The sequence below is a fragment of the Hermetia illucens genome, chromosome 2 (assembly GCF_905115235.1).
Source record: "Hermetia illucens chromosome 2, iHerIll2.2.curated.20191125, whole genome shotgun sequence".
NCBI lineage: Eukaryota > Metazoa > Arthropoda > Insecta > Diptera > Stratiomyidae > Hermetia > Hermetia illucens.
The window spans coordinates 146,839,854-146,864,336 of record NC_051850.1 but is presented as its reverse complement, the minus strand read 5'-3'; the positions used below and the strand labels follow the sequence as shown (position 1 = coordinate 146,864,336).

Below are 24,483 nucleotides of genomic sequence, written 5' to 3'. Positions count from 1 at the left end.
TATTGAATTGAAATGCTAACGAGATTTAGGGAAAGTCCGACAGTGGCAAGTGTGACTTTCTAACGAGATTGATATTAGGTGAGGTGAATAGCGGAAGGTCGTTTCATGATTTATGGAACTCCACAGCTTAAATGTAAAGTACATATAGATGTGCAAGTCAGTAAGATTCTGGGGATATCTCAAACTTAGTTATTGAAGATACTTAATTTTAGAAGGAGCTCGCCCCGATATATGAACACTGGCAGCTTTCCAATTCGATACAAAAGGTTGAAGGTTGATAAAAAAATCCAATACTTGAGAGAGTAAATCAATGTTAATTCAAAATCGTCGGTTTATGAGAATTAGTTGATAATTTGGGTCAAACTAGATTTTCAATGTCCGAAGGGATCATTAAATTTTCTATAAATATAGTTGCCATCGTTGTCGGCCCTGGTAACGTACGTCAGCTCTCCCCACGATTTTCCCAGAAGCCTACACTTTTCCGTATGAGAAACTACGTGTTTCCAGGGTAACTATCGCATAGCATAGCCAGCTATGAAAATGTCACCCTCACAGGTCCCAAAGCTACGCCTGACCCCGATATAGTCGATTTGATTAGGTGCTCGTTGCCGGTCAAGTGAAACTAAGTGATCTTATGACGGGCTCGTGCCACTAGGGACAAGATGATGAAAGTTGAAGAAATCTACAAACCTTTCATTGCTATTGTTTCGATCACAAATACCATGCCTCCCCATCTGCCCACCTGGCATATGACCCATCAATATCACCCTTAAGAAGCCTCTTAAAAAACTGTGTGCGTAAAACTGCACAATTGATTTATTCTCCAGTCCCTCAGTTAAGATCCTGTCGGGAGTCGACCCAAACATCATAAGAACTCAGCTTGTATCAGTCTGACATCGAACTCGCATCTTCTTCCAGAGTACAAAAGCATAATATAGTAAGAGAGAGTGAAACCACCTCACTTCGAATTTTGATATAGGGAATGTTGATTTTCAGGCTGAACCTCAAGCAGAAGAGAATGACAAATATAAATGCTGACTTCCTAACTTAAAACCTGAGCAAGCCAACCGCTTCGCCAAACCATTGAAGATTAGCAAAGACAAGAGTTGCAATATTATCTGCGACACATTAAACGCATTGCATTCACCCACTATTGTCAATGAATCGTCATCATTATCCGGTCTAGGCCTGCCTTAATAAGGAACTCCAGACATCCCGATTTTGCGCCGAGGTCCACCAATTCGATATCCATAAAAGCTATTTGGCTTCCTGACCTACGCCATCGCTCCATCTCAGGCAGGGTCTGCCTCGTCTTCTTTCCCTACCATAGATATTGTCCTTATAGACTTTCCGGGCTGGATCATCCATAAAGATTAAATGACCCGCCCACCGTAATCTATTGAGCCGGATTTTATCCACAACCGGACGGTCATAGTATCGCTCATAGATTTCGTCATTATGTAGGCTGTAGAAAAGTCTATCCTCATGTAGGGGGCCAAAAATTCCTCGGAGGATTCTTCTCTCGAACGCGGTCAAGAGTTCGCAATTCTTCTTGCTAAGAACTGAGGACTGGCAAGATCATTGTGTTGTACAGTAAGAGCTTTGACCCTATGGTGAGACGTTTCGAGCGGAACAGTTTTTGTAAGCTGAAATGGGCTCTGTTGGCTGACAACAACCGTGCGTGGATTTCATCATCGTAGCTTTCCATCATATATTTTGTTTTGCCTTCATTGATGTGCAGCCCAAGATCTCGTCCCAATTGCCGCCTGCTCGATCTGGATGAAGGCAGTTTGTATGTCTCGGGTCGTTCTTCCCATGATGTCGATATCGTCAGCATAGGCCAGTAGTTGGGTGGATTTGTAGAGGATCGTACCCCTTGCATTTACCTCAGCATCACGGATCACTTTCTCCAGGGCCAGGTTAAAGAAGACGCATGATAGGACATCCTCTTGTCGTAGACCGTTGTTGATGTCGAATGGTCCTGAGAGTGATCCTGCTGCTTTTATCTGGCCTCGAACATTGGTCAGGGTCAGCCTCGTCAGTCTTATCAATTTCGGCGGAATACCAAATTGTTTGATGGCCGTGTTCAGTTTTACCCTGGCTATGGTGTCATAGGCGGCTTTAAAGTCGATGAAGAAATGGTACAACTGATGTCCATATTCCAACAGTTTTTCCATCGCTTGCCGCAGAGAGAAAATCTGATCTGTTGCTGATTTGCCTGGAGTGAAACCTCTTTGGTATGGGACAATGATGTTCTGGACGTATGGGGCTATCCGGCCTAGAAAGTTATAATAGGTCAAAATTATCACATTTGTGGGAATATATTGCATTCTAAAACTGTTAATGTCAGTATCATAAAAAAAAAGTCATGCGACGACGGCTTTATGGTTTATTATCAGGGCAGAGGCAAATCGTCAGACGCTGCCTCACCTCTGCCCTGGGAGCAGCGTGACCGTAGCGGCTCGCAGAAGTTGAATGCTCCTTTATATAATTCGAAGAGTACGACATGCCTACGAATTATATTGAGCGCAAATCTGCCTTATTGACCAGAGCTTGGCCAGAGCTGAAATCAGTATCATACTAAAGTGAATCGTCTGATAAACTAAATGCATAAACATTACTAACTAGGTACAAACGCCCACTCAAATGTGCTTATATAAGCAATACACAAAACCTTTCATACCTGGAGCATCTAGCTTCCGGTTTTCGGATTTGTTTTTATTTTCCCCTTTTCATCTACGCATCAATATTCACAGCGCGATCCCTATGCACCGCAGCAGGATACTCGAAATTTTGTATATTGACATGAAAGGGATTGAAATGTTCCCAAGAACCCAATTCACTTTAGGAAGATGCGGTATCTGTCGCCAGAATTCCACGGTCGATTTCGTCATTTCTTTTAATTTTTGGGGTAGCTTTGCCCTCTTAATTGATCTTACTCAACTCTGGTCAGAGAATCGCAATTCTCATACCAGCTCAACTCGGTCTGCTTTGGTATTCCGGCCGTTATTTGGAAACTTAGAATCTCGGAAAGTGCAGCACAGTGTGCATCGTGGCAAAAAGACCGTTGAAGGCAGTCATTCTCAATGACGAACAGTTAACAGGTGGAAGAACACTCAACTCGGTTCTTAACCGTATAACACCCGGTGAAGTTCCACCTCTTGCGGATAACATGGTTGATACTTAGAAATCCGGGTATGAACTGCTCTTCTAAACAAATGTGAAATCGTCTCCTTCATTAATATTCTCAAACGGAGTTTGGTGATCTCCCCCAAAAAATTATTCCTTGTAGTTCTTGTAGTATCTGCAGAATTACACTTTTCTTAGAGATAGTGAAAATTTCGAAGTGGGACAATTGGAGGGATATTTCTTACTGTCCCAAAGGTTTTAGTTAAAGTCATCAAAAATACCTAGATCGACAGAGAGCAGGCTGGTTTTGTTCTAAATCCTTCTAGCGTATAACTAGAGTGCTCTACGCAGGAAGAGTATTCTGGGGAAATTATCAGCTCAGCTCAGCAGAATCTCCCCAGGGATATTTTCATACTGATATGATCTTTCTTCAAACACTTCGACTACGCTTTTGGCATCTGTTTGCTTTCTCGCTGAGTCGCTGACCTTTGGCCAAATAGCTCAGGATGTGCAAAAAAGGTGAGCAGAGTCAGTCTGAAGATAAACGAAAGTTCTCTGTCTTCCTATCTCGATGTTACTCGACGTATTAGTAATGCTAAATACGCCGTCTTTTTTTATCTAGAGTCTGGAAACGCAGATACCTCCAAACTAACATCAAATTGAAACTTTTTCGTGTTAATGTGCTTTCTATACTACTATATGGGAACAGCATATGGAAAATGACCACCACTGCTAGCTAGGTTAGAAATCTGGATTAACACTCTCGAACGCAGAATTCCGTCGTGTTTATTAAAAGGCGAAAGTGGCAGTGAATTGGTCACACTTTAAGAAAGTGTCTATGATAAGCAAACGAATCAGCTATGCCAGAGTGGTCAACGAATGTGTCGCTCTAGAGACAAGTGTTGGAGAACAGTTAAGGAGGATTGCAAACTTCTCGGAAAAACTTAGAGGGGGCTGAAACACATTTCCACATTTCAACCAGCTACTAGCGATGAATGAGCCGTTAGCCTGCGCATGACGCACTATACCCATTTAGTGCTTGGTAGGAGCAATATATATATGTAATAGGCGTAAACTTGACAATAGGGTTCGACCCTCAGTTTACATATAAATTTCGGAAAACTAGTGGAAAGTTTACAGCATCCTTTTTATATATTTGAAGGATGTAGTAATTTGTCATGTAAAGCTAATTTATAACCGATTCCAGACGGAGAAAAAAGCAGGAAAAACATTGTATCGCTCCTTGCTATAGCAAAGCAATAAAGAAACGTAGCTTTGGAATGAGTTTTCGACCAATCCCATTCTATCACTCGCTGCGGCAGACTTCCAGATATTAGAAACAAGCATGTGTGGCTCCAGTTCATTGCGAACATTGATGACCAAGATTTGGTGCGTAACGGCTAGATAAATGTTTTTATCATATTTTACAGTTCTTCTCTTTACCGTTTTCGCGGATTTCCAGCATCAAACCATACTCATAAGATTTCTCTATCAAATTAATAATGAGGTAACATTTCAACAATAGCTGAATATTTTTTATATTGCAAATGCCATTGTCAAAATGCGTGGAAAAACAAGTTTATTTCGTATTTGAACACCATCTGACTGGCAAGAAAGTACCACAGTTCCAATATGGAAAAAGAAAGATAGTCCAGCAGAATATTCAAATTACCCTCCGATCCGGTTACTTTCCCATACCATGAAGATTTTGGAGCGCATTCTTGACAACCGTATTCGCGAAATCATTGAAATAACCGTGAATCAAGCCGGCCTTTTCAAAACCTGCGGAACTACTGACGCAAAACACGCTGGGCGATTACATTGCATTTCTGGATCTAGAGAAAGCGTTTGACCGTGCGCCAGACGAACTCTTCTGGTATGTTTTACGACAACACTTAGTGCCAGAAGAACTCGTGCGCTGGGTTCAATTGCTCTACCACGATTCGAAAAGTATAGTTCAAAGTGTGGCGGGTGTATCAAAACCACTTCGTGTCTCTGTTGATCTTCACCAAGGAAGCGCCTTCTCACCACTACTCTTTGCTCTTGTTATGGGCACTGGCACACGCGGCATCCAATGTCCAGCGCCCTATACACTGCTTTATGCAGACGATGTTTTCCTAGTATCTAATAGCAAAAATGATCTGGAGCAAATTATCCAAAAATGGAATGATCGCCTCATGCTTAGATTGAATCTAAACAAAAAAAAAATGTTGACGACCGATCCACATGAAACAGGCATAATCACTGTCAGCGACAGTAATCTGCCCAGAACTGAGCGATTTAAATACCTCGGGTCAACGCTATCAGCCAATGAAGAACTGCGCTATGAAATTGCTTCACGCATTAACGCAACCTGGATTCCACAACTAGTGTTTTTTGTGATCGACGTATCTACGAACGTCTCAAATCTAAAATTTATCGCAATGTCGTCCGCCCTGTCGCCCTTTATGGTTCTGAGTGTCGGCCGACTATAAAAGACAATGAACGGCGTCTTGCGATAGTGGAGACAAAGATGTTGCGTTGGACTAGTGGCGTGACACGTTTTGGTCACATCCCAAATGAGGATATCCGCGATCGTTATGGGGTTGCACCGATCGTGGAAAAATTGGGGGAGAGGCATGCAATTCGTACTAACGAGAATTCATTTGCCAAGATTGGTCTAAACATCGAAGTGGACGGTAAACGACCAAAAGGCCGGCCGAAACAAAGGTGGCTTGACACGCTGGATGGGGATTTAAAAGCCTCGAGATTGCGCCCATATCAGGCATTCGAGCCAAAAGAAACCGATCACGACGAGCCGACCCCGTTCGTGAACGGAACAAAGGCTGAAGAGAAAGAAGAAGATAACACCGAATTTAATCATAATTACTTCGACTATTAATTATACATATTTTAATGTTGTCGTTTGATGGCAGCAAATATTCTTGAATTAGTAAGAAGAGCGAGAAGAGCGCGGCCATATGCGGCGTCACATAATAAATCATGTACAGAAACATCAACAACCCAATGGTTTGCGGTTACCATGGCACTCCCTTTACAACATTATTTCCATAGCATTAATATTTGAATCTGCAACTCAATTTATATACAAATATGTCGAAGATTCACATTAATTTAACTTTAAATTGACACACCTTGTATTCAAACTGCTCAGTCAGTGACAACATTATGCGTTCAACTGTGCGGATATGTTCTCGTCTTGTCAGAACTCAAACCAAAAAACTATAATAAAGAAATTAGCGGTCCGAAAAAAAATTTCAACGGACACAACAAGTGCCTACGGAAGTGAACAAATTCTCTACAAAAATCTTTTGCCAAAATGAAAATCAGATTTTATCGTTGTGGATAATTTATTAAAATAATAAATATATGATAAATGTTTGATTAGTTATTTTATTTTATGTACAAATGATAACGATGATCAATAGCAGGACGTATGACAGCAACGTGACATGAAATCTCTAAACATCGTTTCCGAACTCATCATACTAACACCTCGAATCCAAGCTCTCATTGTAATATCTGCGTCTATTCGCATAAATCGTTTACCTACTTTACTTGTTTTCTTTAAAAGTTATTATTTGTTGTTGATCATCCGCTAAAAGTTAGTTTGCATCTTACACCTAATACAATATTACATATAATAATTTGCCTTTCTCTTTGTAACATCTCATCCTTTTAATATAGTAGACGTAATAATAGCAATTCTTAACATCACATTTCTTTTCATTACTCTCGCCCCAATTTTATGTCTTTTTTCGAGCCAGTATTACTTAGACTGCCAGACGATAATACCAATAAGAATTGCTAACACCCCGAGCAGAATCAACGCCAAAATTAGCTTCTTCTTCCGCAATTTGTTCTGTAAGTAGAGCAAAAAATTGTTTTTGAATAAAATTGTTTATTTGCACTCAATTTTTATATAACCTTGTAATGGCTTGCTTTCCGTAGATTCTCCGTTCCGGAAGAAACAAAAACGCTTGTTTGTTCGACGGACGATTCAATTGAGTCAACAACCATGCCTTGTTCATAGACCATAGCACCAAGTTTTTTGTAAATTTCGTTTACGCCAGCAATATTGTCCTAACATAAAATTCAATGATCAACTTTCGAAAGTTATGTAAGCGGCAAAAATGGTAAATACATACTTCTAATTCGCGAATAGCCCGCTCTTGCTCCTCAAGTGCCTGTAGGTCGATTTCCTCTTGCATTTGAGTCTGTGTTGGCCCCTTGCGATTAATGAAATTATCTTCGAAAAACGATTTATTACTGCCTTGACTATTGTTATTCGATCCGGGCGGTTTGCTAATGTTGTAGGAATTCGCTCTAGCCTGACGAACGGCATTCTTTTCAATATCCACGGTTTTTCGCTGAACGAGCTGCAAACAATTAATATGGTTAGCATGGAAATCTAATTATATTTTTACAGTAGGCTCGATAATTATGTAATTTAAACAGAACTTCATATTTTCTCATGAAAAAAGAATCTGAAAATTCTTAATAATTATTACTTCAAAATAACGTTCGAATTTTAATTGCGGATTGGTAGAAAAAAAAGAAACAACAAGTCGGGAAACCGGAAGCTTGATCCTTCAGGTATAAGAGGTTTTGTGTTTCCCTATGTGAGGAGCATAACGCAGTTCTTCATTGGATGATAGCATTGACTCGAGATATTTAAATCGCTCAGTTCTGAGCAGGTCACTGCCGTTAACAGAACTGAACGATTTAAATATCTCGGGTCAATGCAATCAGCCAATGGAGAACTGAGTTAAGAAACGCAACCTGAATAAAGTTGTATTCCACAACTGGTGTTCTTTGTGATCGACGTATCAGCGAACGTCTCAAATCTAAAATTTACCGCAATGTCGTCCGTCCTGTCGCTCTCTATGGTTCTGAGACAACGGCGTCTTGCGGTATTGGAGACGAAGGTGCTGCGTTGTACTAGTGGCATGACACGTTTTGACCACATCCGAAATGAGGATATCCGCGGTCGATATGGGGTTGCATAGATCGTGGAAAAATTGCGAGAGAGACTAATGAAAATTCACTTGCGAAGAACACTGAAGACGATGGTAAGCCACTAAAAGGCCGGGTGAAACAATGGTGGCTGGATAAATTGTATGGGGATTTAAAAGCCCGTGATTACATCCAGATCAGGCATTTGATAAAATAAAATAGCGAAAACGATAACGACGAGCCGACCCCTTTTGTGAACGGGACAAAGGCTGAAGAAAAAGAAGATGTGTGGAGCGACGAGTGAATGACAGTTCCATGTCACATTGTTAAAAATTCCATTGCCCTCTATTTTTTAGGAAACGATTTAAATAAATCATTTGGTGAAAAGTACTGTATTGATAATAGTCAACCTCACATGGTTCAAATTCATAGTTTAATATTATTAGCAAATGTAAAGAACAATAGATACAAAAAAAGGTTGGCGAAAAGTAGATTCTTCATGAATGGAATTTTAATATTTCACGGGATTATCAATTATTCTAGTTAATTATGACGTCAGCATCTTATTTGCATGGCTTTAGAAGCAGTAAATTCACACGAAATTGCTAAGTTTAAACTACTATAACTTTGGCGTTAATAGCCCAATTTTTATGAAATTTGGCGTGTGTATGCAGGATATTGTTCTCTATGCTGCAAAATTTGGTATTCCTAGGATGAACTTAAGGGGTTTTTTCAGTCAATTTATAAAAGTTAGTTATATACTATTAGTAAGTTTATTTAAGCAGATATCGGAATGGGACATACTTTGAGGCCTAGATTTAAACTAAGTGCACCACCCTGATTTTTTTTTTGGATTTTAGGGTTGAGTACTTTCCGAAAATGACTCCTGTGTAGTGCGTACAAGTGTGCACATTTTGCCTCCTTACTCGAGCACTACAATTCACATCATAACTAATATCAGTTTCGGAAAGTGCTAAGTACGACCTTTCATTTGATACCCCACATGACTACATCCGGTGAAAAAATTTTTTAAACCCCCCTTTTGCATGTATGCCACCCGCTGTATGCGTGGAATTTCATAGTGCCCATCTGTTTTAGCTCCTGATTTTACAGACCTTGCTAACCGTATCCAAATTGTGCAGTGTTACTTGATTGAAATGCATCGGGTAGTGGCATGTGGTGACTACATCATTCAAGACACCATGCTGCTCTCAGAAGCCTGTTTACTTAAAACGAAAATCAACGGTCTCCACATATACAGCCGGAGAAAATGACAGTAGAAGGCACTCCCGCACCAAGTGATCCAATATTGACAGCTGGTCCGCGAAAGTTTTTGAGCGATAACAAGGTAAGGCAGTTGTCTCAAGAGTTAACCACGCTACCATACCGTAACCACGCTTTTAGAAATTTAGCATACTAGTAGAACCAAGAGATTGAGACGCTCAGGTCATCGTGTCCTCCTAAGGTGTCTCTCCAAAGGGTAAGAAAAAAACGGGATCGCCAGGGGCTAGAACAACGAAAGTTAAAATTTATCCTTAAGCAAGGTAAACGAGACGACCAGAGAAAATGCTACAAGATGTCCTGTCCTAAAGCACCCATGAGACACTACCTATGAAGTTACGATGCACAAGGTAAGTAGACAAAAATTACCTCAGATAAGGTGTACAAGGCTCTTGTTGAAAAAAATAACACGCCTTTTTACAAGTCAGCTCGAAATTGGTCATTAAATTAATTTTACCGAGAAGACAACAAAGCCTAGCCCATATATGGGCTCGCCAGGCCCAGAATTGTGGGAGCAACATACTGTCTAATTGCAGTGAGAGGACATTTAGATCTTTTAGTGACTGAAGGGTAGTATCCTTACGGCAACTCTAAGGCCAGACCCACAGACTAATTCGATATATTGAGAAAAAGTTGATTACCACCACGTGAAATTCAATATGTTTTGATGCTACTGTTTAGTTAAATAACTCATATAACTCACGGTTGCACCTAACTGCATGCAACTTAATTCACTGGCCCGAATTCAACATTTTTCCGCTCAAATATTTTGATCAAATTTCCTTTGTCGGAATGTGCAATTAAGGGGAGGAGTTGATAGTAGGACGGTGCAAGGTACAGCGTGTGACAGAAATCCAATCGTCATTTAAATCGGATTCTTTGATTTTTTCTTAGCCTCATAGTGTAAAGCGTAACATTGTAAAAGCATTTGCTTTCGATTAATCATTGCTAGATATTTCATACTCAAAGTGTACTATACCCCCAAATTCCGCCATTTCCATTCCGAAACGTAAGGTAAATTGTCGAATTGCCCTTTCACGTAACCACATAACATTTTCCCTGCTTTTACATAACTAAGACTCAAACTACTCGCCTAGTGATATCACATGAAATGTCAGCCAATCACCGCATTTTCTTTTCCGCCTTATGAGAATTCGATTTTTAAACTACTATCATTAATAATGGGCATTCCTTTTTTTCGCCAACGGATATGTTAATTGGGCAGATGAACCACTCCTTCGGCGTAAAAATCATATAGTTATTTTCTAACGCGGCGGGTCCATCACCTTCCTTGACAACAGATGTCGTTGAGTTACGATGTCCACCATTTATTCTGGATTCATTCACTGATGTTGCTTATCTTAATAATTATCCCGTGGGTTTTTCAGAAATTTTCAATATATGTCTGCGTAAATTTAAGTTGTGGTCTTCCATTGACACCTCTCGACATTCTCTCGTGATCTTTCCAAGAACTTAAAGATGTTGGGGACTGATGGTGCGATGCTGAACCAACACCAATAGCTCTACTACCAAACCCTATCTCCACCTCGACGTGGTGATCGCTGGGAGTTCTTTCTTCATGAAAAACTGCAGACGGAGAAGCATGAAGGCGAGTCTCCTGCGCCTAAAAATGGGACAAAATGTACTCACTGGTCCTCCACATTGGGGATTGGGTAGGGCTGACAACCCTACAGGGAAAACCGATGTTATGAAGCCACGGAAGGAGCCTCGGACAGGATGGATTTTACAACGACAAACCCCGCAACGACAACGGATTAACGATTTGCGTATTTTCTCATAGAACGTACGCTCCCCGTACAGACCAAATACTGCTGAGCAGTTAGCCGATACCCTGTCCCAATATAAGGCTGATGTAACAGCGTTACAAGAAATGCGATGGACAGGGACCGGTTTCTTGGAGAAGAGCCGCTATACCACATATTATAGTGGCCATCCAGTAAACCGTGTGCTCGGAGTAGGCTTCAGCCAAAAAATGAAACCTGCTGTTATCGGCTTTGAAAATATAAACGAAAGGTTATGCACTCTGCGTTTGCGAGGCAAGTTTAGAAATATAAGCTTCATAAACGTCCACCGCCCTGCAGAGGAGACTACAGAGTCGGAGAAAGATAACCTTCTACGAGGCAGTTGAGCGGACCCTCGAAGCCTGTCCCAAGTATGATATCAAAATCATACTTGGAAATTTCAACAGTCAAGTAGGGACAGAACCCGTATTCAGGCGTCGGCTCCCAAAGCTTACATAGGGAGACCAATGATAACGGACTGCGGACTATCGAGTTAGCAGTATCGCACGAAATGGTTGTTGGAAATACCTAATTTGCGCGGAAAGCGGTCCACAAACATACATGGGCCCCTCCAGACGAAACCACTTTCAACCAAATTGACAACGTGCTGATTGAACGCCGTCACCTCTCAACCTTGATGAATGGCAGAACATATAGGAGAGCCAATATAGACTCGGATCACTATCTCGTTGGCATAGTGCTCCGAATTACGACACCACCTACAATCCCCTCTGACAATCAGGTGAGTGTGAATACTGAAGCCATTCACAACGTAGCCCTCCGCAACACCTACAAAAGCGAAATTGACGCCGCAATAACCGCAGTCAACAGAGATCCTGGAGATGAAACATCCACAAATGATCTTCAGAACCACCTGAAGAACGTTATCATTGATACGGCCACAAACATACTTCGCCCCAGCTGCAAGAAAAATCGGAACGACTGGTTTGACGATGAATGTAAACTAGCAACGGAACGGAAGAATGCCGCATACCGAGCAATGAAGCATTCTCAAAGAACGCGGGCACGCGCAGAGACTTATCACGAACTCCGTCGAGCGGAGAAGCGATTTCACTGAATTATTTTCATGAACTGCTCAATCAAAACATCGGCGAGTTGGAGGTCCCGTCAACTGAAGACGGTAGACAAATACTGCCACCACCAAGCATAGAAGAAACAGTCCGTGCGATTCATCGGCTTAAAAATCATAAGTCCCCATGAGCCGATGGAATCACAGCCGAATTAGTTAAATATGGAGGCGACCAGTTACACCAAGTGATTCATCAACTGCTCAAGGTATGGGACAGCGAATCAATGCCTGGCGACTGACAAAGAAGCATTATTTGTCTCATATATAAAAAGGGAGATATCACGCAGTGCAGCAATTATAGAGATATCACGTTGCTGAGTACCATCTATGAGATATTCTCCTCTATCTTGCTAGGCCGGAAAGCCCTATGCGCCCAGAACATCATTGGTCCATACCAAAGAGGCTTCACTCCAGGCAAATCAGTAATAGATCAGATCTTCTCTCTGCGACAAACGATGGAAAAACTGTTGGAATATGACCATCAGTTGCGCAATCTTTTCATCGACTTTAAAGCCGCCTATGTCAGCATAGCCAGGGTAAAACTCTACACGGCCATGAGAGAATTCGGTATCCCAACGAAACTGATAAGACTGACTAGGTTGACCCTGACCAATGTCCTAGGCCAGGTAAAAGCAGCGGGATCATTCTCGAGACCATTCAACATCAACAACGGTCTACAACAAGGGGATACCCTCTTTAACCTGGCCCTGGAAAAAGTGATTTGCGATGCCGATGTAAATGTCAAGTCCACCCAGCTACTGGCCTACGTTGACGATATTGACATCATTGGAAGAACAGCCCGAGTTGTACAGTCTAGCTTCATCCAGATCGAGCAAGCGGCGCGAGATCTTGGGCTGCACATTAATAAAAGAAAAACGAAGTACATAGTGGCAATGTTAGTACCAAAACCAAAACCGAAAGAACGAACAGCATCGAATCGCATTGGTCAAACGAAAACAATGAAGATAGGAGACTACAACCTTGAGACCGTTGAAAATTTCCCCTATCTAGGGTCGAAAATCTCAACCGATAATTGCTGACGATCAAATCCGCGCAAGGTTTTTGGCAGCCAACAGAGCCTATTTCAGCTTACAAAAACTGTTTCGCTCGAAACGTCTCACCATAGGGTCAAAGCTATTGCCGTACAAGACTGTACTCTTGCCAGCCCTTATGTATTCCTCGGAGACTTGGGTTCTTAGCAAAAAAAATTGCGAACTCTTGGCCTTACATGAGGATGGACGATTCTATAGCCTACATAACGACGAAATATATGAGCGATACCACGACCGTCTGGTCGGGAATAAAACCTGGCTCAACAGGTTGCGGTGGCTAGGTCACTTGATCCTTATGGATAAGGATGATCCAGCCCGGAAAGTCTATAAGGGAAATATCTATCGTAGAAAAGGAAGACGAGGCAGATCCTGCCTGAGATAGAGCGATGACGTAGGTTAAGAAGCCAGACAGCTTTTAGGGATATCGAATTGGTGGACCTCGGTGCAAAACGGGGTGTCTGGATTTCCTTTTAAGACAGGACTAGACCGGGTACCGGTTGTTGCGCCGTTAATAATGATGATGAGCTATTTGTATATGTTTGAACACCGTCATCATATTAGCTTTCAGCCTGATAATTCCCAGTTATTCCTAATGATTAATAACTTGGATGGTTTTTATGTATTCGTTCAAGCCTTCTCGCGTGGACTATTTGGTTTTTGTGACCAATAGCCTCGTAGACTCTAGACAATATAAGAATTATTGCAATAAATCCCCGTTAAATTAGAAAGTTTGTGCATCTGCTTCTTGGCTATTATATCATTGGAAATTTACAGAACTTCGGCAGAACTAGATTCATGAAATGCTGAAATTGCCCCTCCCCGTTCTTAAATAAATATTATACAGTCGAACATTGTCGTCCAAATTTTCAAGGTTTCTTATAATTCCATCTGTTCCTACATTTCCCTATAAAGTTTTAAGCGGTTAATGGCTGTCAATCGCTAGTAGAATGTATGAAGGTTGGATACCAAATGACGCAAAACCCAAGTAATTACTGCTAAACAAAAGAAATACGGATTCAATCTATCTCCGCGTTCTCGCCAGGTCTCATTTTGTCTGTAATTATTCAAAACAATAAAGATAACTAAACAAAGCAAATCAAATCTGATATCAATAACTCAAAACATCGAACTTTATGGCGTTAACTTGGATTGCATTTCATCGCTTTGAACTCATATAAACCTCAAAGTAAACCGTCATTGGAAAAAGCCAACAAAAGACGCAGCTTCGAGGCCAATGCAACAAGTTTGTCAATTTCTTGCAATTGAAATAAGTCTTAATCCAATTAGCGCAGACCCCGCGTAACAATTTAACGCGATTTGCGTTTCTCTATCTCCACAATATATTACGACGACACATCGCACTGGAATTAGTAAACAAGAGGCAGATAAGTGGCCGCGCTCTGCAAACATATGACCCTCAAATTATTCTCAAATTGTGCCAACATTCGCAGCAGATTTTCCTGCATCAGCGCCTCCACAGAAACTGCGCAAGATAACTCATAATAAACAAACGCTGGGCGTTATCAAACAAATCTTTCAAAAAGCTGACATCGAGATAAAAAATTGAAAGTGAGTCACATGCAATTCCTTCCCCCCTCGAAGTCCCGTCATACCTGGAATGCGGTTAAAGCTGAGGTGAATTCATCGACCAGGCGGTCCCGCTGGATTTTCAGATGCCGCTCCTTGCATTTTTCGATCTCCTTCAGAAGATTGTCTGTGTCGGAAACCAACTGGCGAGTGTAAGTCATAATCTGGTGCCTGGAAGCAAATATTCATGGGTGTTAGCGACAAACAACGAGTATTGAGGTCTCATTTGCATTTACAGTTGTTTCTTGAGGTCCGGCGAGTCCTGCGGCGTGTTGAATTGGTTGACCATACGTTGCATAGTAGAAACTGAAAGCGGATCATTTTAAAGTCTCTTTCGGATACGCTATTAGCAGGAACACGTACCATTTTGTAATATTTTCTGTATGCTCGTCGCAATCGTCTGTGCAAGCTTCTGAAACTCTCCCTCGCTCAGTCCACCGCCGCCTGTTTCACTGTACGAATCCATGATCGATTATTTCCTTACGGTAACTAGCTATCAGCTGCGCTCAGAAAACACGAAAAGAACAGAACCAAACAAAGCGGATGGCACTCGATAATTTCGACGTCGATACAATTTTGGGAAGGTCAGGGGAGAGAATTTGACAGCAGAGGCGTCAAAGAGGAAAAATCAAATGCACTTTAGACCTCGGAATGTATTCACAGCACTGGACAATGATATCGAATGCACAATTTCTGTTTTACTTACTAATCCATAAGCCACAAATCTAATTAACGCGATATACAAGAAATTCCACGACACATTCGAGATCTTAAAAATATTTCAACACCTTTCGTGATGACAAATTTCCAAATGTCAAATGTTTGACGAATCGTTGGGTGTTTTCTTCAAATTCGTGACAGTGTATGAAAATAAAATCAGCTGTTTTTAAAAATTCATGATATTCTTCCTTTTGACCCACTTCGTAGTTAAATTTCAACTTTAATTTCTAATACAATACGGTTTCCTTTTCAACTATTTCATTTTAATAAGATCTTTACAAATATTTTATGCTTTTTAGGTAGAAAAATTAGAATAAATATTTCGTACTTAAGTACCTAAAGTAATTGTCACTCTCTGCGCTGAAATTGACTATTCAACAGATCTAGTACTTCAATCCAATCAGAAAGACTTTTGAAGTTCTCCTGCTGACTGGAGTTGGTCAGTGACACATTTAGTGCAAGGTGTGGTTAAAATTGTTGAATTTTTGTTGAAGATTAGTAAAAACCTCATTAGTTCCATTGTTAAAAGTCATGGCAGGACGACTTCCAGCGTGTGTAATTGATGTAGGGACGGGGTAAGTCCTAAAAGGGTCTGATAACAAACGAGTATTAGTCATCGGTCTTCCGGCTAATCTACAATCATCCCAATATCTCTATTTTCTTCATTTCATTCCTTCAGATACACAAAACTTGGTTTTGCGGCAAACAAGGAGCCACAATTCATAATCCCGTCGGCGATTGCTATTAAGGAGTCCGCTCGAATTGGCGATCAGAATGCCAGGCGTGTGACTAAAGGCGTCGAAGATCTCGATTTTTTTATCGGTGACGAAGCGTTCGACGCCACCGGCTATTCGGTCAAGGTGAGTTCCTTTATAACTTCTATCTTAATGTAGCAGTTCCATACTGAGTGAAATTCACTTTGTTTACAGTACCCCGTTAGACACGGCTTGGTTGAGGATTGGGACTTGATGGAACGGTTCTTGGAACAATGCATTTTCAAGTACTTGCGGGCAGAGCCGGAGGATCACTACTTTCTACTCACTGAGCCGCCACTTAATACACCCGAAAACCGAGAATATACGGCAGAAATTATGTTCGAAACGTTCAACGTTCCTGGACTTTACATCGCTGTTCAGGTAAGTTAGTGTTTATACTTTGAGGAGGATTTGCAAATGTTCGTAGCGAACTAAGGACTCCACATCGAAAATATTATTATATTTGCCTTTCCTTCGAAACCTACTTTATTCAAATGGAAAGGCTTTCATTGATTTCCCGAAAAATGTGTTTTCTAAGAAAATGGCTTGGTCTGAAAAAACGGTGTCGTTATAATCTAGAATGAATTGGAGCTCTTGCACCTTCGATTAAAAAGGAGGTGAACGGACACGCCAGATGGGAATAGGTTTATTCTTGATATCATATCGATAGGGACCAGCTATTCTAGATGAAACACTGAAATCAAACTCTAGAGTTAAGTGATTATGGCGGAAAAACTTGATTTTGCCAGATGAGGTTGATTTCCCGGCGACTCTGTTTCTACACTTTACTTTTCCAATGAAGCGGAAGCGACCCAATCTCATCCGATTAATAGCGTAGTCTTTATCCCATATGCGGGCGTGTGGCGTCAGGCAGTCAAGATAGAGCATTTGCAATGTCTGATCTCACAGAAATCACCCTTCTGGCTCTTTCAAGGATGTCCCTGTGATGTATCCACTGCGACTTCTGCCTTCTGATCAACACCGCCGCGGGTAATTGGCATGTGCGACGAAGTTCATCGTTCAAGATTGTATTAGGCCAGCGGATACTGATAACACATCGAAGTTTTTGATTAACAATGGTGGTCACTTTCCCTGCCCATATAACAACACGGAAAGAACGTTAACACAGAAGAGCCTCAACTTGATGCTGGTGAGTTAACTGCATCTCTAGATTTTAGAGAAAGCGGATTTAATGATGTTAATACGTCGAGCGATATTTAGTTCGGTAACGCCGTCGATACAGATTCATCGACGCCTTCGGTATTCTCCCAATTAACGCAGATAAGAAGATTGCGATGACTCGACACACGGAGAAACTTTGTTTTATTAGTGTTCATCTTCACTTCGATTCTACTTAGCCCTCTTTCCAAATTTCGAACCCATTTGACCAAGGTCCAGGACTCGGTGAGAGAGCAGATGACATCAGTGAAGTCCAGACATCTGAGAAAAGATATCGTGGTCCATTGAAACCCTCCACGTCCTCCGGATAAAGCAGCATGTAAAGCGTCACCGAAAATAGAAAGAAGTAATATTCGTAATAAAATGACTCCATTTTGGACCACAAATTGCCTCTCCCGCGTAGAGAACTCCAATTGCATTCCCTGGTGCGGCTGTCGAAAGCCTTCTTGAAGTCGACAAAAAGGAGATCTAGAGCGCTGCGTTCGAGAATTATTTTAGCTATTATCTTTGAGACGACAGGGAGCGCACAAATCATCATCATCAATGGCGCAACAACCCGTATCCGGTCTAGGCGTGCCTTAATAAGGAACTCCAGACATCCCGGTTTTGCGCCGAGGTCCACCAATTCGATATCCCTAAAAGCTGTCTGGTGTCCTGACCTACGCCATCGCTCCATCTCAGGCAGGGTCTGCCTCGTCTTCTTTTCCTACCATAGATATTGTCCTTATAGACTTTCCGGACTGGATCATCCTCATCCATGTGGACTAAGTGACCCGCCCACCGTAACCTATTGAGCCGGATTTTATCCGCAATCGGACGGTCACGGTATCACTCATATATTTCGTCGTTATGTAGGCTACGGAATCGTCCATCCTCATGTAGGGGGCCAAAAATTCTTCGGACGATTCTTCTCTCGAACGCGACCAAGAGTTCGCAATTCTTCTTGCTAAGAAGTCTCCGAGGAATACATGAGGACTGGCAAGATCATAGTCTTGTACAGTAAGAGCTTTGACCCTATGGTGAGACGTTTCGAGCGGAACAGTCTTTGTAAGCTGAAGTAGGCTCTGTTGGCTGACAACAACCGTGCGCGGATTTCATCATCGTAGTTGTTATCGATTGTGATTTTCAATCCTAGGTAGGAGAAATTATCTACGGTCTCAAAGTTGCAGTCTCCTATTTTTATTTTTCCCGTTTGACCAGTGCGATTTGATGTTGCTGGTTGGTTGGTTTTTGGTGCTGACGTTGCCACCATATGTTTTGTCTTACCTTCATCGATGTGCAGCCCAAGATCTTGTGCCGCCTACTCGATCTGGATGAAAGCAGTTTGTACGTCTCGGGTCGTTGTTCCCATGATGTCGATATCGTCAGCATAGTGGTTGGGTGGACTTAAAGATGATCGTACCCCTCGCATTTACCTCAGCATCACGGATCAATTTCTCGAGGACCAGGTTAAAGAGGACGCATGACGCATGATTCCGTAGACCATTGTTGATGTCGAATGGTCTTGAGAGTGATCCTGCTGCTTGTATCTGGTCTCGCACATTGGTCGGGATACCGAATTCTTTCATGGCCGTGTACAGTTTTACCCCAGCTATGCTATCATAGGCGACTTTAAAGCCGATGAATAGATGGTGCAACTGATGTCCATATTCCAACAGTTTTTCCATTCCTTGCCGCAGAGAGAAAATTTGATCTTTTGCTGATTTGCCTGGAGTGAGGTCTCTTTGGTATCGCCCAATGATGTTCTGAGCGTATGGGGCTATCCGACCTCAGCGACGTGATACCTCTATAATTGCTGCACTGTGTGATGTCTCCCTTTTTATGTACGGCACAGATAATGTCTCGTTGCCAGTCGTCAGGCTGTCCCATCCCTTGAGTACAAGTTAATGAACCACTTGATGTAACTGATCGCCTCCATATTTAACTAATTCACCTGTAATTCCTTTGGCTCCTGGCGACTTATGATTTTCAAGCCGATGAATTGCACGGACCATTTCTCCTATACTTGGTTGTGAGAATATTTGTCCGTCGTCTTCAGTTGGCGGGACCTCCAACTCGCCGATGTTCTGGTTGTTCAGTAACTCATCAAAGTACTCAACCCATCGCTCCAATATGCCCATTCTGTCGGAAGTCATATTTCCCTCTTTGTCTCGGCAGGATGAGCATCGAGGTGTATAAGGCTTCATCCTGCTGACTTGTTAGTAAAACTTGCGTGCCTGGTGCGGTTGTACCCTGTACTTTTCGAGTTCATAGACCAGTTGGTTCTCCCAGGCTTCCTTTTCCGTCTGTGAAGTCGCTTCTCCGTACGAAGGAGCTCGTGATAGATCTCTGCGTGTGCCTGCGTTCTTTGAGAATGCAACATTACTCGGTATGCGGCATTCTTCCGTTCCGTTGCGAGCTTACATTCAACGTCGAACCAGCCGTTCCGACTTTTCTTGCGGCTGGGGCCAAGTATGTTTGTGGCCGTATCAATGATAACGTTCTTCAGGTCGTTGTAAAGAACATTTGTTGATGCTTCATCTCCAGGACCTCTTGACTGCGGTTATTGCGGTATCCATTTCCCTCTTACAGGTGTTGCGGAGGACTGTGTTGTGGATGGTTTAAGTATTCACTCTCATCTAATTGTCAGAGGGGATTGTAGGTGGTGTCGTAATTCGAACTCGGAGAACTATGCCAACGAGATAGTGATCCGAGTCTATAAGTTCTGACATTCATCAAGGCTGAAAGGTGGCGGCGTTCAATCAGCATGTGGTCAATTTGGTTGAAAGTGGTCCTATCTGAAGAGGCCCACATATATTTGTGGACCGCTTTCCGCGCAAACCAGCTACTTCCAACAATCCTTTCGTGTGACACTGCTAATTGAATGATCCGCAGTCCGTTATCATTTGTATTTTGGTGTAAGCTATAGGAGCTAACGTATCGCCTGAATACGGGCTTCTTCCTTACTTCGCTGTTAAAATCCACAAGTATAACTTTGATATCATATCTGGGACAGGCTTCAAGGGTTCGTTCTACTGCCTTGTAGAAGTTATCCTTCTCCGACTCTGCAGTCTCCTCTGTAGGGGCGTGAACATTAATGATGCTTATATTTCTAAATTTGCCTCGCAAGCGCAGAGTGCATAGCCATTCGTTCATGTTTTCAAAGCCGATAACAGCAGGTCTCATTTTTTGGCTGACTAAGAAACCTACTCCGAGCACATAGTTTACTGGATGGCCACTATAATACAGGGTGCGGCAGCATAACTTCCTTTTTTCAAAACTCAATAAAAACTATTGTATGTATCGGAAAATATTTATTTATTTTTTATAATGTAGGTACATGTCTAAAGTTTTTATTTACATTGTTTTGAAGATCAAATCTGTTAGGTGACGTCCCCCATTCTCCATACATTGCGTAAACCGATTTCTGGCGTTTGTCATGACTCTTGTTAGCATAGCAGGTGTTATGTTGGCAATTTCTTCTTGGATGTTGGTCTTCAAATCTTATAGGGTTCTTGGACGGTTCACATAAACACGGGATTTCAAAAAACTCCATAGAAAAAAATCACAAGGGGACAGATCAGGAGACCGTGCCGGCCATTCCAAATCGTCTCTAATTGAGATAAGGCGCTCTGGAAAGTGTTCCCTCAAAACAGCCATCGATGCTCTTGAAGTGTGTGCTGTTGCACCGTCTTGTTGGAACCAAGTGTCCCCCAACTCCAAATTTTCTAGCCGTGGCAAGAAAAAATTCTGTAGCATGTTTACATACCGGTCCGAATTCACTATCATTGTAACCTCATTTTCCTCAAAAAACCAGGGACCAATTATTCCAGCTGAGGAAATTGCACACCACACTGTGACTTTGGGTGAATGCAAAGGCTTTTAATGCAATTCTCGAGGGTTGGTGTCAGCCCAGTAGCGCATGTTTTGTTTGTTAACCGACCCACACAAATGAAAATGGGATTCATCGTTAAAAAAACAATAGCACCCTCGGGAACGACATCAAGAAGAAGCTCACACGCGTTCATCCGAGAATTGAAATCACGTTCTGAAAGTTCCTGCACTATCGCCATCTTATAGGGATGAAAATGAAGATCATCACGAAGAATTCTTCTCACAGAACGATCGGATAGTCCAAGGGCAGATGCGTGTTTGCGCGCAGAACGCCGTGGCGATCGCAACATTGACGCTCTCACTGCTTCAATGTTCTCAGGTGATCTAACGGGCCGAGGGACTCCAGTTCTTCCTTTTGTCGCACTTGCAGTTTGTCTGAATGTAGTGACCCATGTAACAATTGATTTACGGTCTGGGACGGGAGCCAACGGGGCTAAATTAAAGCGATTCCGAAATGCACGCTGTGTTGCAATAACCGAACATCCGCTTGAAAAGTAAACCTCAACGGCAAAGGCACGCTCCTCACTATTCCAACGCATGATGGCGACTGAACCGTATCGGGACAAAACTTTACAGAATCCCCTCTTGAACGAGACCACTAGCACTCCGCTATGACATTAACTAACTGAGTGGCGCGCATTTTAAAAAAGGAAGTTATGCTGCCGCACCCTGTATATGGTGTAGCGACTCTTCTCCAGGAAACCGATCCCTGACAAACGCACCTCCTGCAACGCTGTTACATCAACCCTATATTGGGACAGAGTATCGGCTAGCTGCTCAGCAGCTTCATCTCTGTACAGAAAGCGCACATTCCATGAGAAAATGCGCAAATCGTTATTCCTTTGTCATTGCCGGGTTCGTCGTTGTGTAATTCGTCAAGTCCGAGACTCCTATTGTGGCTGCATAACAAGTTGTTTTCCGTGTAGAGTTGTCAGCCCTACCAAACCCCCAACCTGGAGGACCAGTTGGTTCAATTTGTCCCGTTTTTAGGCGCGGGAGACTTGCCTTCATCCTTCTCCGTCTGCAGCTTTTCATTAAGAAAGAGCTCCCAGTGGTCACCACGTGGAGATGGAGATAGGGTTTGGTAGTGGAGCTGTTGGTGTTGGTTCAGCAAGAGTTTCCCAAGTTTTATGCTCCATCGTGGGTACGAATCCACGTTTCGCCCTGGGACCTATACTACCCTTTGACCACTTATCACTTACATAGCGTTAGGTGTGATGGTAATGAAACTGGAGCAGTCTCATTGAAAAATGGAGGGGGAAAGAATAATAACAGCAAAAAGACTCTGTGGATGACAATAGAGGAACGTATTCAGTTCTTTTATAACTGAAACACCTCTTGACTCTCTTTATCTACCAGTGTAGTGCTTTTAATTCATTTACTTCAAAAGCAAACCTACCCAAACTGCAGTCAACTTTTTCTCCAAAGGATCATTCCATTACTCAAACGTTTTTTACTTGCAGGCAGTTCTAGCTTTAGCAGCAAGTTGGGCATCAAGGCCTGTTGAGGAGAGAACCCTTACTGGCATTGTTGTCGATAGTGGTGATGGTGTGACGCACGTTATCCCTGTGGTAAGTAAACTTTTCGATCTTGCTGTAGTCAAATGATCACACTGAAAAAACTTAAAACGCAGGCAGAGGGTTATGTAATTGGATCATGTATCAAACATATCCCAATCGCTGGTCGCAATATTACGTCTTTCATCCAGAGTTTGCTAAGGGAGCGTGAAGTAGGAATCCCACCTGAACAAAGCTTGGAAACGGCCAAAGCTATTAAGGAAAAACATTGTTACATCTGCCCCGATATTGCGAAAGAATTTGCAAAATATGACACTGAACCCGGCAAATGGATCCGTCACTACGAAGGCATCAATGCTGTTACAAAGCAAGCGTTCAATGTAGACGTTGGTTATGAAAGATTCTTAGGTGAGCTGTTGGTAAATACTCGAAGGAAGTTCTCCAATAATAAAAAATTATTTCCAGGCCCTGAAATTTTCTTCCATCCCGAATTTTCAAACCCCGATTTCACCATACCATTGTCCGAAATAGTTGATAATGTGATTCAAAACTGCCCAATCGATGTAAGACGGCCTTTATACAACAATATTGTGCTCAGTGGCGGTTCCACCATGTTCAAAGACTTTGGTCGAAGACTTCAACGAGATATCAAGCGATCAGTCGACACAAGGCTCAGGATCAGTGAGAATTTAAGTGAAGGTCGTATTAAGGTTAGTCCTTTAAAATTTACACACATTCAAGGTAGGATGATGACTTTTAAAACTCCACAGCCGAAACCAATTGATGTTCAAGTTATTACACATCATATGCAACGATATGCTGTCTGGTTTGGCGGAAGTATGTTAGCATCTACGGTAAGTGAGGTTTCCAAATCATTCGTAAAGTTATCTAATGACTCATCGTTTCTTGCAGCCCGAATTTTACCAGGTATGTCACACAAAAGCTGCCTACGAAGAATATGGTCCAGGCATTTGCCGTCACAATCCAGTGTTTGGAACCATGACATAATTGTCAATCAAAACGAAAGTCATTCCAATGTCACTATTAATTTTTAGAGAAAAGTGTATGATGTAACTTTGAACAATATTGCTAAAATGTGTTTTTCATAATGTAAGCGTTTAAAATTTGAAGAATGGATAACGTTGCAAATATATAATTGAATAGGTCATAATATGCTGAAATTTGTGTTTTTCTGAACAGTCGTGAAAATGGAACTCAAAGCGGGCTTTCCCAACATTTTCTCCACTCCTTTCAGTTTTGCAATACGAATATCGCATCGATATGCACTCCTACTTACTCAGGAAATCCCACGGAGAGATCTTCGATGCTAATATTAAACTTCAATCAGTGTTTTTAGCAATAAGATCTTAATTTTCCCGATAACTGAATTCTTTGCTTTTTCAAAAACTATCTACATCTCTATATGGCGCATTAACGAATTCCAAAAAAATGTCTCCGAGTTCTAACAAAGTTACCAGTCGTAATAATGGCCTGCCCCAAAAAGTCTCCTTGACTGAAAAAGGAAACGTCCCGGTGAGTTGA

General features: G+C 42.0%; 2 protein-coding genes across 2 annotated transcripts; one reads left to right on the top strand and one right to left on the bottom strand.

Moving 5' to 3' along the window:
- Nucleotides 1–6,460: 6,460 nt before the first annotated feature.
- On the bottom strand, nucleotides 6,461–15,717 carry LOC119648150 (syntaxin-7). Its single transcript, XM_038049721.1, has 6 exons — nucleotides 15,261–15,717; nucleotides 15,134–15,203; nucleotides 14,924–15,068; nucleotides 7,278–7,508; nucleotides 7,057–7,212; nucleotides 6,461–6,991 (listed from the first exon to the last, which is right to left on the bottom strand). Exons 1-6 carry the CDS (start codon nucleotides 15,361–15,363, stop codon nucleotides 6,899–6,901), a joined length of 798 nt encoding a protein of 265 aa, XP_037905649.1. The 5' UTR covers nucleotides 15,364–15,717; the 3' UTR covers nucleotides 6,461–6,898.
- Nucleotides 15,718–16,012: 295 nt separating this feature from the next.
- Nucleotides 16,013–24,118, top strand: LOC119648149 (actin-related protein 3). The gene is made up of 8 exons (XM_038049720.1): nucleotides 16,013–16,192; nucleotides 16,297–16,477; nucleotides 16,547–16,753; nucleotides 22,888–22,995; nucleotides 23,058–23,349; nucleotides 23,407–23,651; nucleotides 23,712–23,795; nucleotides 23,854–24,118. The coding sequence occupies exons 1-8, from the start codon at nucleotides 16,149–16,151 to the stop codon at nucleotides 23,947–23,949; spliced, it is 1,257 nt and encodes a 418-aa protein (XP_037905648.1). The 5' UTR covers nucleotides 16,013–16,148; the 3' UTR covers nucleotides 23,950–24,118.
- The last annotated feature ends 365 nt before the right edge of the window (nucleotides 24,119–24,483 follow it).